This window comes from Atractosteus spatula, chromosome 14 (genome assembly GCF_055471065.1).
Source record: "Atractosteus spatula isolate fAtrSpa1 chromosome 14, fAtrSpa1.hap1, whole genome shotgun sequence".
Classification (NCBI taxonomy): Eukaryota; Metazoa; Chordata; class Actinopteri; order Semionotiformes; family Lepisosteidae; genus Atractosteus; species Atractosteus spatula.
Genome location: NC_142719.1, coordinates 14,891,556 through 14,906,657, shown reverse-complemented (window position 1 = coordinate 14,906,657; position 15,102 = coordinate 14,891,556). Strand labels below are relative to the sequence as shown.

General features: G+C 45.1%; 1 protein-coding gene across 1 annotated transcript in view; it reads right to left on the bottom strand.

Annotated features, from left to right (window-relative positions):
• The window catches only part of LOC148820749 (uncharacterized), a 115,869-nt gene that overhangs the window by 93,282 nt on the left and 7,485 nt on the right, over positions 1-15,102 (bottom strand). The window contains exon 2 of the mRNA XM_088931864.1: positions 966-1,133. Coding sequence (XP_088787990.1) covers positions 966-1,133 — 168 coding nt within the window. The remainder of the gene's footprint in view (positions 1-965; positions 1,134-15,102) is intronic.

The following is a 15,102-nucleotide window of genomic DNA, read 5'->3' as shown; positions in this document are numbered from 1 at the left end:
CCCAGAAACAGCTGGCGAGAGGAACAGAACGGAGCCCCTCGGGTGCGGTAGGTCACGGAGCCCGCACTTCGCTGCAGTTCTTCACAAGCAGACAAGGAAACCGGGGCGTTCCTCCGCGCCTCCAGGACCACTTTATCTCCAACCCACACAGGTGGGGAACTGTTATCCCTGACAAGCCTCCCTCTTTAATTACATTTATAAGCAGTCTCTGACTTATGGATCCGTCAGCATCAGCTTAATTAGATTTTCCACACTCTGAGATGGGGAAAAAGAGAAAACGCAATGCATCTTCATGTTGCAATGACCTATAGAAACAACATGTGCACCATGCATATATACACCCCCGTTAAGATATAAAGTACATATAAAACACTGGTCAAATATACAGTTTATATAAAAGATTTATAGCAAGATAAGTGAAATAATTATGGTTAAATGATGAGAACAGTTAAAGGTGAGAGGAGAACACTTGGGCCCAACAAGCCCACAGCTATGGTACACAGCTGCCTACTGTTCCAAGGAATTCCACCCAGCCTGTCTGTGTAGGACATTCCTTAAGGCCTGGGAATGAGTAGCAAGATCTGTAATGTGGTGAATAAAGTAGCACACAATATTCGAAATGAGGCCTTACTAGTCTGCTACACAGTTTTAACATAAATCATTCCCATTTTTCCCACTCCAGAAATCTCCCCCTTTTCCCTCAGCTCTTCAGCAGCACTGTAATAAACACCGGCTGCCATCAAGCATCTGCTTCAGGCCCTGCATGGTTCATTAGAAGGTCAGGCATATCTGGCTTTAATAACAGCGGGCATTAACGTGGATTAACACACGGAACACTTTTCTCACTTGCATTAGGGATATGAAACTGTAACTGCTAGAAAGCCAACAGGTTCAAAAATCTCTCAATCTATCCCCATGATAGGAGTCAAAACATGATGTTTTATTCCCTCCCCCACTCACATTACCTGGGAAGAGCTGCTTGGTGGGTGCACTCAGCTGGATCTTCTTTTCTATCCTATAGGCCATGTCTGCCTCCTCCATGTCCTTCCGGGCTGTGCACAGCCCTGCCGCCATGGAAACGCCCTCCATGTTCTCCGATATGTCCAGGAGCCTCAGCACGTCGATGGGATTGGCTGTCAGGTTGAGAAAGGCACAGGTACGTAAGGAGGTACAGTACCATTAAAGCACAGGTGCACCCCACTGCCACCAAGCCAAGCTTCTCAGGCTACACTGAACCACATGACACTGTACAAATACAAGCTCCAATTACACAGAGCTTTTTGACATTTCATAATAGGCTAAAGCTGCACAGGACTTTGTTGAGGAAGGCTCACAACCTATACTATTATAAACTATTATAGCTTTAGGACCATGCTTTGGGAAAAATATTAAAATGCAAATATGAATTAAAATAAAGAACATGAATATCCATCAGAGTTTTTGTCATACACAACCCTGCCCTGGAGATCACAGGCGGCACCCACAGAGGTGGAAAAAATATTATTCAGGTTATTTTTACAGATTTTTCCAAAACCTTTAACTTCTCACTATAATACTGAACAGAATGAGAGAAAGAACAGTTACAAACGAGAGGAGGCCATTCAGCCCTTCTAACCTGGCTAACTAAGAATCGCGGCAGTTTTCCAGAAACACGGTCACTTTATGTACAGGTGTGCCTCCTGTTCCCAGTTTTAATGCCACTTTCAATAGTTTCTACATGAGCCCTCTGGATGTGACCTAAGCATGCCAACATGTGATCCAGAACCAATCTGCAGCAGCACTAGCATGGCTGTTCAAACACTTTGGTTTTGAAGTGTCTGTAACATTCCCTACATAACTTTGGAATGCTTTAACAGACAGCAGTGCTAAAACAGACAGGACATTCCAAGATTTGTGCTTAGTTTTCTCATGTTACAAAGAATGACAAGTAATCTAATTGCGCAAGATCTCTTTTGCACACCTTGGCAATCTCTGGGGATTTGAGTGCTAAACAGCTGTGGAAAGCCCCCGCTGAATGGCTTCAATGTGGGGGTATCTCACAGGTGAGCTACTGTATAATAAAGCCCACCCCTTGCAGGGGAACCCTCCAAAGAGAGCGCTGTGTCTGAAGGAGCAAGGGCCTGTCTGCGTGCAGCCCAGCTACAGCGACGTCTTGCAGACAGACACCCAGCAGATCGCCAGGTGCATGGAGCAAATAACTGTTATTATGGAATAAACAAGCCTGCCAGGAATATGTCAACGCCAGGCCCGGAGTTTCAGCGCCAAAAACTGCAAAGAGCCCTGCTCAATGGCACCTGCCTTTGATGGGGCAAAGGAGGTGCGGTTTCTGCATCGAGGGCTCTCTCTGTCTCTCGCCGATCAGGGCAACATCACAAGCCTCCTCAGATCAAACAAGTGGAAGTCTGCGGGTTCCCACTGTCTGTAAAATAGGGCCCTTTAATTCAGACAATGAACAAATCATTGCATCGCTCGCTTAGCATCTTAAACGCTTTGATTGCCAAGAGTTTCAATATGCTAAACCATAACGGCTGGAGCTTTTATAAAAATTACTTCTCACTAGCCAGCATTTGTTTCATTTAACGGCAAACCAAGAAGACGTCTACTTTACATCCTCTCTGAGTTTTTTTTTTACTGGCACCCGCAAGCAGAAGCACTCATCGCAGCAGAAAATAAAATGATTTAGAAAGAAGCCCCCGGGGGCTGAACTTCACGTTGCAAGGCGGAGAAGGAAAAATCTGGAGCGCAGGCTGCAGTGCACTGGCTCAGCAATAGGATTCAGAGCACTGTGTAGCACCATCCCTTCCAGCTGTCTGGTCTCATTCAATCAGATATGACTTTCTCTTTTTCATACAAAGACTACACTTTGCAGCAGGGTCTTTGCACTGTGGACCAAACTTGCCCTGAGATATTGAACGGTTCGTTCTCACCTGTCCCATGATCCTTGTTCTGGAAAGATCACACCTGACTAATCCTGGGGGCGAACGCGAAACACTACTCTTTTCACCGATATAGAAACACGCAAATCAAAGCCAATGAGCCAGCCCCAAGCCTGCCCTCCAAAACAATCACCTGAGATAAACATTCACTCTGAACACAGAGATAAGAAAGATTTAAAACAAACTAATGTAATGACGATACCACATCGACAGGAAGCCAGCTGTACAAATTAAAGGCAAGGAAAGCCATTGAAAGTCAGGGTAATAACCTTTAATTCACAAATACAGCACGTTACTGCTGATTCAGTAAGAGCGATTAGAGAAGAGAACGTGCACAGCATGTGCCTGACACTTTTTAATTACCAATACACCTTTGACTCCAGCGGTGCAGCCACTGAGTTGTGGTTAAAAGCTCTCTAGTACAGCCATCAATGGACTTGTTCAAAGCTTCCCTCCTATAAATTATACAATTAAAAACTAAGACCAGAGCTTCATTTAATGCAATAAATAAAAGATTTCAGAATCCCTCTGAGCTCAAGATTAAAAGTCTTTATATTGGCAGGTGGCTTTTTTTTTTTAGCAACTCTAAGCTATCAATTAGGCCCTGGCAAAACTGGAAAAAGGCGCATTATTAATTTTTATCCTGCAATGCTCATCGGATCACACAGCACAAAGATGAAAGATGCACACTTTTTCTCTCTCTCTCTTTTTCAACAGGCTTCCGCTGGGCTCATTTTTACAGTTGAAAATTGATTATGGCGCTATCCCATCCACCCCCGCCCGCGCTCGCGTCTCAAGACGAGCCTCTCTGCTTCGGAGAAAGGATGGGATGACAATGGAAGGTGACGTGCCCGGAGGCAAGAAAATTTTTCTTTTATTGGGACCGGCTTCTCGTCCTTAACTAGGTTCCAGTGTTTCTCTTGTCCTTGCACATTTCTATCTCCATATCCGTGACAAGCTGTCAAACTGCAGATCCCTGCGGGAACAAGGAGTTCAGGCAGAAAAATCAGAGAAAGGCCTACAGCAATATCAGGCCTGTTCCCTCTCACCCGCCATTGGCTCATTCATGTCAAAAAACAGCCTCAGTTTTGCCTTCACACTTCAATGTCCAAATACCTGAGTTTTAGGTAGCATAAACCACAAAATCTATATAACTAAAACCATAAAATCCTTACATCCAAGTGATTTGTCACTGGCCAGCATGGATACTGTCATTGTTGAAGTGGTCTTCAGAAGAACGCTTGTGCAAAGATCAGAAACTTCCGGCCTCTACCAAGGGTTAATGCCTTACACTGAGACTGTACAGTGCTTCCTCTGACGTTACAGAAACACTAGACACAGTAGAGACACCAGACAGGACTGGACAGTCTTGGAAAGCACACCCCTGCTGTACAGGATCCGGCCTGGTTCAACACAGCAACGTTGTACAGTGTGACGGCAAAAATCAGGATGGTCGCATCTACCTCATGAGAGCCAGCTCACCCACACCTTCCAGCACCGCCTCAGGAACACATTCTCCTGGTACTTTTCGCTCCCTCCAGTAGGAGGTTCGGTGGCACTCATGAATCATGGAAACAGACTGGCTGAGATCTTCACGCTGATCTCTGAAGGCCGAACTGAATCTCGGTTCTCCTCCCTGCGTCAGACAGCTGATGGACCAGGCCAGCTACTGCACAGAGTGCAGCCCAGCCGGACAGCCCCAGCCAGCCCTTCTCAAATAGCTCATACTGTACATACTGTACGCAGGCAGGAGCCACTACAGACATATTATTAATGAGCAAACAGACAAGCCTCAGGAGCACCTTTAGAGTACCAAGGGAAGAATCTATTAATGTAAAAAAAAAAAGACTGGAGAGGACACACCCTCTCCATCACTGGTGCGTCTCCAGTGGAAGCCATGACACAGGGCTGAGGCAGCAGACGTTTCCCTTGTTGACTCTGCGACCTACAGCCCCACTGGCACACCCCTCACATCTGTGGAGCCACATTCCTCACTCACCAGCTACCAGCCGGTCCTCTGTCCCACTCTGGGCTGCCTGGGGCCATTGCTGGTCTATTATGTACATAGAAAAGTCTGATAACTGCTGTAGACCAGCCAGCTGGTCATGCCTCTCAGTGCTGCACAAACAGCTAGCACGCCAGTTGATTACTGTACTAAGGGGGGAGCAGAATTATAAGTACAACATACTGCAGGATTAGAGAAGGTGCTATATACTGTACAGTGCTGAAATGTGTACTAGAAAAAGAATAACTTTCTTTTCCATCATGAACAGTTGAGCTCTTCAAAGACAGCAAACCAGACTTTTTCCCAATAGGTAAATTAGAAGAGTGATTTAAATAATTAAATATCGACCACCCACCTCAGTCGTGTGCCAGTCACCAACTGCCTACCCCTGAGATTTACTCTCCAGTAAAATCAGTACATTAAGACCCCCCGGGGCTGAATTATTACATTTTACAAGCTCTACCATCGCTGAGGCCGTTACAAACACGGAGGAGCACATGTTCATTAAGACTGGGTGGTCTCTGCGCTGAGCAGGTCATATCTACAGCAAGGCAGAGGAACGAGGATTCTGAAGGACTTCTGATAACCACTTTCAGAAAGGTCTGCAACAGATATGAAGAAGGTGAATATATACACTATAACAGAAGAATTATACTGGGACTACTACAAATCGCATCACGGCCAAAGGTTATGCATGTTTGATAGTGCTAGGGATGCTGTATAGGAAACAGTGTGGACCGTGCACTGCAGATAGTCCAGAGCGTGTATGTGCGCTAAGGGTAATGTAGATGAGGAGCCAGCAGCTCCAGCCTGAAGGGGTCTTTAATTCTCACTCTGCCTCTGATCACATTAATTAATTGTACTAATTATTTGTCCAAGAAGTTGAATCACCCGTTCCTTTAAGCCTTCATCAGTTGGTAATTGAAATGCGCCTGTACAACCTGCTGGAAGTCTTGCCCATCTCTGATTAAGGCAATGTATTGTGGATAAAGCAGACTCTGCCTTGCGAACAGAGTACACAGATAATAGCAGGGTAACACAAACCCCAGCTGTGTGCAGTAGACTATGGTGACAGGAGTAGACAATTAACCATACTATATATAACACTACCCATGAAATTACACGGGTCATCAAACGTTTCTTATAAGCCCATCATTTTAAAAGCAAGAACGCTCCAATGTAATTAAAAGCCACTTTAATGAAATTTGCCTTTCGATTCCTTAATGAGCCGAAGTACAGATTTTCAAAGCTGTGTAAAAAATTGTTTGGAGCCAGGCTTCCTCAGCGCTCGTTAAGTATGGAAGATAATTAATGCTGGCTTCTTAATAACCGCAATACGTACATCGACTAAGTACTCAACATGTGATAAATGAAGTGCTTTGTTATATCCTACCATAGTAGGAAGAAACTCCATTCTGCAACAATTGAACATGTTTCATAATCAAAATGATTGATCAAGTAAACATTCAGCCATGAATTCTTTAATGACAAATGCAGCTGTCACATGTCACGCTTCCACAGTGACTGGGGACACTCCTGTCTAACGCAGCTCCTAGAGAGCAACAGCTTAGAGCAGCACCTCGCTGCAGCTGGAGCTAACACAGCTCTTCCTTCACGCATGACGACAGCGAGCGCAGCTGCCGATTCCTCTAATACCTGATTATTTTCACAGTTTGTGAGCCGAGCCACAGCAGTCAGCTCACAGGATTGCTGCTCTTCACAAGACATGCCCGAGGACCTGACTTTCTTTAAAACAAAAAAAAAAACGAACAAAACATTTCTCTCTTGGCGTTTGGAGGATTGGAAATGAATAAGAATGAGACCAGAAAACTAACAGCTGAGGAATCCAGTCTAGGAAAAAAAACAGACACACACGGGTTAAGTTCACATAGCATGGTCTGCTCTTCGGCGTTTCATTCCCATCAAGATAAAATATTTTCACAGCAGTTACGGGTACATGGCTTGGCCTTTCATGAAAGAAACCACAATTTGCTTCAGCATCAAAGACAAAGTCGGACGTGCTCTGCAGCTGCCCCCAGATTTGGACTTCAGGACTGCTGTCACGGAACTCAGTCCTGTGAATAATTTATTACCTCCGATAAGGGGCGGGGGCAATTTTCAGGGCACTCATCATGAGCCAGCACACAGCCTGAATTTGACCTCAAGAAGGAGGCCACAAGGAAAGCCTTGACCTCTGCATCCCCGAACTGTCAGGGTTAATAGCATTAACTCACTGCCATGTAATGTGCATGAGTGTTTCAAAGCCCCACTGTCTGCTCTGCTTTTCTTACATGGAGCACCAAGGAAACTGTGCGAAGCCAGAGAGAATCCACTTGCTGATGCTAATTTGCAGAACGGGCACGTCGGCATAGCTGCAGCCTGCACACGAGCTTCTGAGGATATCCGATGGTCCGGTGGGAAAATGGGATCTCGATTAGCACCAGATCTCACTTGCAGGAAGACAGATGTGCAGTCTCTCAGGACTTCTTAAATTGGAAAGAATGGTACTAAAAAAAAATCAGCAATGAAATGATTTTAAATTTGAGCAGAACCATTATTTGCACAGAGAACTGAAGCCAACACTTATCGAGATACTCCTAAAATCAGCTTGATGTTTTGTTTTTTTTTGGGGGGGGGGGGGAGGGTAGCTAACAAGCAAGATGGGCTAGAATGGCTGTTCACTGCATGGAGCATGGCTGTATTTTTTTGAGGGACAGGCATGAGAAGTCAGCTATCCTGGAGTTCAGTCAAGATAAAAACGTAATACAGGCAATAGGCTCACATGAGCAAAATTGGACCTTTTGGTCCCTCACCTTCGACCACCTCACGTGAAGGGAGCAACAGTCTGATAACTATCTAAAGTATTCTGATTGAGAACAGTACTGGTCATGGCAATGCAAAAAGGCATTTTAACTTCTCATCACTCTTTAGGAGCAAATGCAACATACATACTAATTATCGCTCAGAGTGTAATGGAAACACTGAGCTTTAACGTATGCATCTGGGCTGGGGAGGAGAGAAGTCATGTTTCTTCACAGATGTACAATAAATCACGCCTGAAATTTTTCTTGTGCTGATAACGCAGACGCCTGAGCGTGATAAGTCATGAAGCGATGGTGTTCAGAACAGCGAGCGGGTCCAATGCGCCACGGGTTCAATTAATGCCGAATGAACTCTGCCTCAGCCTGATGCAGATATTTCCACAGGCCCAAAGCTGTCTGCCACCAAGAGTGCCTGACAGCTCAGCTCAAAACAACTTCAGTTAATTAAGATGCACGTGCTTTGCTAACTTTGTTGTGCTGGTAACATGCAGACAAAAAACACACTCAGTGTTCGCAGGCTCTCCCAACGGACGTGCACTGATAAAGCTGTCACAGCTCCTTCCCTCCAGCATGGGGAGGCAGAGAATGGCTGTGGCAGACACCCACAGAGCAGTAGAGCTGGTACAGGCATCTCAGTCAAAAGGCTTGACACTCAGGTAATACACATGGGAGAGAATGCAGAGCACAAGCAGGATCACTGGGAAGCTACGCGAATCCTGTAAGGCTTGACAAAGATACCCATACGAAAGGCTGAGACATGCACCCACTCCGTTTGAAGTCCTAGATTTTTCAGAAAGCAGTTAAGGATCTTCGTTAAGCTAATTTTACTCTAACAACCCCCCTGGGCTAGTGTAGTATAGTAGTTGTGTGGCTAATGGAGCTGTGTGCTAATGGAGCACAGGATCCCACACGTGAGCTCAGATGAACGAAATTCAAACCCCTTTCACCGTCTTCTACGGATAAGTGCAGTAATATAGTATTGCCACAAAATTTGGCAGAGGCAAAGATTTAGATAGAGATGAGGGGCTTTAAATTTGGGCCCATCTTCAGAAATGTATGCAGAGACCTCAGGGCTGCCAGTAAGTGGAGGTTAAGTGTGGGGTTGTGTCCAAGTGGGAGATATAAATCACACAGGCCATACAGACCCCACTCCTAACGTCTGAAAGATAAAAGTAATAAGATCCCCGCTGCCTTGCAGATGTAGACACAGAAGTAAGACATCAGCTTCTCTCAAATGAAGCTCACTAAACAATTTTCAATATTGAACTTTATCAGCTTTTTCAATTAATTCAAGTTTTAAACCAAAGCACGTGCAAAACTCAGGTGTTTGAGCTTATCATTAAAATAGAGAAAGGAGCCTTCAAAACTGAGCAGCAATCCTCCCTTTTCATGCGATTAATTCAATTCCGAAACCCTGGAGCACTGAGCATAGCCACTGAACTCTACTGTACATGAAGCACACCGTACGCAGACATAAATTTTACTGATGCAAATTCCTGTCTTCAAAGCCCTCATCAGAAGTGCTGGTCCGTGGCAGCTGTCCAGGTCCTGTGGTTTGGCTCCCATCCCGCAAGAACCTGGAAAACTTGCTGTGTGTACCTGTGGAAATGAGATCGCTCTGATGCACCGGGGAGACTCTCAAACACTACCGGTGGCCAATCTCCGCACGCCAGCCAGGGGAAGACTTAGTTGCCCGGCCATCTCTGGCCAGGCAGTGCCCCTGCTCGGGACGCTACTTCTGCACCTCCTGTTTCATCGTGAAGTATAAGTGAGGTGTACGTTGACGTTTTCATTGGTTTTGTTGATAAAACTGTGTTTTAGTAAGCTACAAACACCCCCCCCATTGTCTCTGCAGGTTTGGGCAGCTTGTCAAAGCTGTAAAAACAAAAAGAACTGCCTTGGGGGCTGGGGGTGGGGGAGGTATGGAAGGCTGATATATAACAAATCTCAGCAAATCAGCCTCTATTACTTCCAGAAACAAGACCGCAATTGTTTTGTTTTTTTAAAATCTTTTCCAAGCCGGAGATCTCACGGCGGTGAGTCATGACAAAGTGGAAACGGGCCGAGATGGGTCTTTGGTGCTGCAATGCATCTCCCCCCTTTGGCGGAGACCATCTGAGTCGAGCCTCTACCTTTTAAGGTAACGATTTTTTTTAGAATTTTTTTGCATTGGGCAGCCAGGTCTGAATGAGTGTAGGAAGAGACCTGAGAATCAAAACATCTACAGTTTGAACAGTCTCTGCTCTGTCAAATGTTTTAGACTCTAGTACAGATGAAATAAAAAGAATTAATTAATTTTCATCGGAGTGAACTTATTGATCTGTTCAATGATTACTGCCATTTCTTACACAATCCACTGTTCAAATCTATTAATGCACTAAAGATCTGTGAATCTTGGAGGTGTTCTATGAGATGCTCTGTATCATAGGTATTAATCCAAAAGGCTAAATCAACACTAGAGACAGCAGACTGCTTCTGGCTATCTAGACCAGCCCAATCTTTTGCATTTAAGATAAAGGTGAATTTGCCAGACAGTAATTGAATAAGAGGAAAAAAGTAAACTGTCTCAATGAAATATTAAACAAAAACATTTTAAAAACACATAAGTATAATTTCAGTGACAAAAGCTATAGCCATAAACAGCAATGTTTAGTGCTTACAGGCCATTAAAAGCAGTGCTGGCCTTCCTACATGTTAATTCCTTGCCAGTCAAACTATCTGATTCCCATGCTGTATCCTGGTTGCATTCAATTGTTAAATACTTACTGAGTACCATTAACATATATGTTATATACTGTATATACTGTATATGTGTGTGTGTGCACATCACAACAGTAGTCTCAGCTGGACACGCTGTATTTTGTCTTGTTGATCACACTGTACAATATGGCCATGTTTACAATCTCTTCGAATCTAATATAATGGGTTCTTTTTTGAAAAAAAGTCTGCGGTTTCCATATAATATCTATATCAGGTTTCCTAAAAAGAATCGCACGCTGCTGTTGCCAAGAGAAGGAACAGGCTAAAAACACAGGGAAAAGAAGCATTATAAAAGGGTGCAGCTGTTGTACATTCTACCTGGGAAAAAACGGTGCTAATTCTGCTGTTCATTATTCCGTCTCTTAATCTCTCTTCATTATAAGATCTCAGCAGTTTTTAATTCTAACCTCTTCTGACAAATATTACAATTACTACAGGATACAAACTGGAAAAGAGACAGGGGGAATATGTATCAGACGTCAAGCACTACCCAATTTAGAATTTCAGTCTGTGCATTTTCTACCATTATTAATGGCTTCTCCACAGGTTAGGAAGGAAAGGAGGAAAATGCACTGACAGGCAATTTCTGCAGTGGGTGCTCAAATGCCCCACTACACACTCAGCCTCTTGCCCCCAGGTTTGAAATTCAAGTAGGAGGAAAGGCTACAGGGGCCTCCCAGTGTCTAGAGCTCAGGTTGAACTCTGTCGTGGGTTTGAGCCTAGGTCATGTCACAAATTAACAGCGACCAGGATTCTCCAAGCAACTGGTTGAGGACCACCGAGGGTTCAGTGGGATTAGCTGGCCAGGAGGCCTGTGGCTCTGTGGCCTATCTGGTGCTTGCAGACATGTGGTGCTGTCTGGGAGGGGCACGCTTGTCCTCCAGGACATGGCTATGGCATCTCTGATGACAGGTGGCTTATAGGTGTGTGGGGTGGGGCAGAGGCGTCTGCCTACACTTCCTCATTCCTCCCTGTCTGTGGCCACGCGGTTCGTAGACACAACTGGCTGTTCCAATTCGAGCGAGATAACAAGAAATCAACTACTGTAAATTCAGAAGCATAAATAAAAAAATCTGAGTGCACTGTTGCTGCAGGAGCCACGGTCGGGGGGCAACAAGCACTCTGGAGGTTTATCAGAAGAGCTGCTAGCTTCATGGTCTGCCCACCTGCCACCCTCTTGAGTTAAAAGAGCCCCCTCCCCCCCCCGTAACATCACACTCTCCAGAAAGACAGGCAATCAGGAGACAAAAGCCCCAGGACTATATATAAATTGCTCCCTAGGCAGGTCAGCTAATCCTTTAACTACTGAGCCCAATGCGTTAATTAATGGCAGCAATCGTGACATGTGCAGGGAGAAACAGAGACAGCCTATCATCAACTTGTTCCACCTAGATCAAGTGCACTAAGTGCGTTTGTGTGTGTGAGCGCGGGCGCGTTTGTCGCATTCCAGCACCACGGGCTGGGAGTGTGAAGAGCTGGGGTTTGCAGGTCAGGCCCCCTCCACATTCGCAGACGAAGGAACAGAAGGAGCAAATCAAGAACAAAATGAAGAAGGGAGGAAGGAAAGAAAGAAGAACGCTGGTCGGTGGGGGGGAATTCCGTCCGGCAGTCTGCGGGCTTGGGCAGGGCAGGCTTAATGAAATTACCAGGGACACGACCTTCTGACCTCTTGGAGTCTTCTTCCAGGGGCAGCTGGAGAGCTGGTTGGGAATTCCTCTTCGCTGGCTGCGAGGGCACTGGACCGCAACAGTGCAAACAGCAAAGGCACAGAGACGGACCGCCCCCCATTGACCCTACCCCGAAATCTATCCTAGCACAGCACGCCCTCGAGGAGGGGGACTCCCAACATCAAACTGCCCCCCCCCCATCCCCCCACGGGGGCCACTCTCAACACACTCACTCCCAGGACGCTCATGCTGACCAAAAAACAAAGGGAGCTGCATGTGCTGCAGAGCTGGCCTTTGAAGGGGAAGGTTACTGTCACTGTTAAACAGCTCCCCGGAGCAGTAAAGCAGTGCTTAACAGAGTAATATCAACAGGAAGCCCCGACAAAGAAGCCCCTGAGGGATAGCATCGCTAACACACTAACACAAACACCCCTTGATCTCCCAGCTGTCCCCCCCAACTGCTCTCTGTGACGTTTTAATTTGCGTGGAACATAGCGGATAAATGTTTTACATTACTGGCTAGGACGGATTAAAGGCCACTCGATAAAATAAAAAATGATCAACTAATGGAAGTCTGCAGATATTTGTGCAATTAAGAAAACGGTGATTTCAGCTCCAAACACTGATCCAGAAAGAGAAATCAGTTCAATCCACGGGCCACAGTCAATATCTGTGTCGAGCTGTAATGATTTCTAACAATGTTCCACATTTGATTTGATTGGTTTTTAATAGTATTTACTACAAATGCACATTTCTTATGATCTAAGTCCCCTGATTTATAATGAAAAGATACCCCAAAAACCTCTTGCCTGCACATTTTCGGTATTGTGGCATCATGGACAGACTATCCTGATACTGCCAGGTGACCACGGGCAGCATGTGGGGCACACAACACCAGATCCCTTATTAAAGGGTTTGAGACCGCAGACACACTAAACAGACAGCACTGGCGCACTGGCTACAAGCTCCACTAACTTATCATCACTCAGAGCAGCATGACAGGAAACCTCACTCTCACTTATCATGTGGACTTTTTTCTCAGATCCTAACTGTGGCATTCCTGAAGCTGAGGGAAGTCCACACGCACGCCTCTCTCTCTCCATCTATCTCTTGCTCTTCCTAAATAATCTCACCACCACAGTCTGCGACTGCATAGCGGGAGAGCGGAAAATGTGCGCAGGTGACCCTTTGGGACTGGAACCTTTCCTTTCAGTCAGGCCACGTTCCTCTTTCAGTGCAGGCTTTTCATTTCCGGCAAACTCGCATTACACGATCATAATGACACGAAATCCCCAGAAAGTGTGGGGGACAAAATGTCACGATGTTTTACAGTCTGGTTTCCATCTGGGTTGTTTCGTTTTACTGTGCTCCATTATTTCATTAAGATTTTTGGCAAGATTGTCAATAACCATGTGTTAGTCACGTATGACTGATACACAACCACTTAACAAATGCTGCACAGCCTGTTTATAAAGGCTTGTTACCTTTTTTGTTAGTAACTAGGCTAGGCCACAACTCTTCTACTGACAAGGCGTGTATATGGTATTTACAAGTGAGTTTAAAAGCTGTGTTTCAGTAATAATTAAGTAATATACACCTTACAGGTGCCAGTTAGGCTGGGAGTTACCTTGTATCCAAGGCTGCAGTACAGATAATGTGCTGGGATGTCTGTACGCTCACCAGCATGCCTCCCGAAGTCTGGCTTTGCACAATACTTAACTCTACCGCGCTCAAGCTCTGGAGAGGCAGCCAGCACTTCGCCTGCCTTTGTCTGAAAGACAAACCCCTGCTTTCCAAGACAAACACAACCACAGAGAAATGGCCCGTTAGCTTGAATTGCTAAAAAAACAACAATGGATGACCTTATTTAGCTGAATCGCTTCCTACAGGAAATGTTTACTTGTTGTTGTTACTTGTTGGCAGTGGTATTAATTATTTATCAGCCTGATATTTTTATCCAAAGCAACTCGCATGTGCTGTATGTATTTCTACATGGCTTCCCAGTCCTTTTCCAACAGACCCCAGTGTTCGCAGGTTTTCATTCCAGAATGACCCTTGGCAGCTTAAATCAAGCCCCAAACTGAACTAATAACCACCCTGATTTGACGTTTTCAATAGTTTTCTGTTCAAAAAGTCTTGCACATCTACCAATATTTCAAGGTGAATTTAAAATCTCTTACAGCTGTAAAACTGAAGAAGATTAAAAAGTATGTTTTGATTGAGGCACAAGGTCCTAGACGTGGAGTCTCTGGGCTGTTTTAAGGGATATAGTCATTCATGTTCTGATTCACATGGCCAATTCACTATTGCACTCTGCCTCCCTGCCAGGATCATCTGACCTGTGACCTGTGATCCCAAGTCCAGCTCAATCTTTTTTTCCCCCCTCTGAGGGCTCCTTCACTTGACTTACAAAAGCTGAAACTGCGGAGGTCACTAGTGTTTGTCTTTTTGCTTCCGGGATTTTTTTTCCCCCCAGTGTTATTGTTTAGAGGAGACAGGAAATTCAGTGATGCCAACCCAGTAAGAAAAGGATAACAGCTGACTGGAAACTAACACACCTAAGTTTTAAAAAAAAAATGTTATTTAATCTCCCCTTGTGAGGCTGTCCCTCCAGTAAATCTGCTTGTTACTTAGCCCATATTTTTAACCCTGTGCTCTTCCATGCCCTGGTCTTATCTTAAACCTGGCCTAAAGGTTTCCCCTAGATCTCCATGCTTTAACACGGTATCGGTCTGCCTCACCGCCCATGAATGATCTTTTAACACTGCAGTAAACTCCGATATGCTCAATAGGATACATTCTGCACAGACAGCGTGGAGCTAAAACAGCATTAAGTGCATTAACTTTTCTACATCATCAGAACATGTTCTGCACAACAATAGCCTGTGGCTGCTGACAAAACCTGGCCTGGC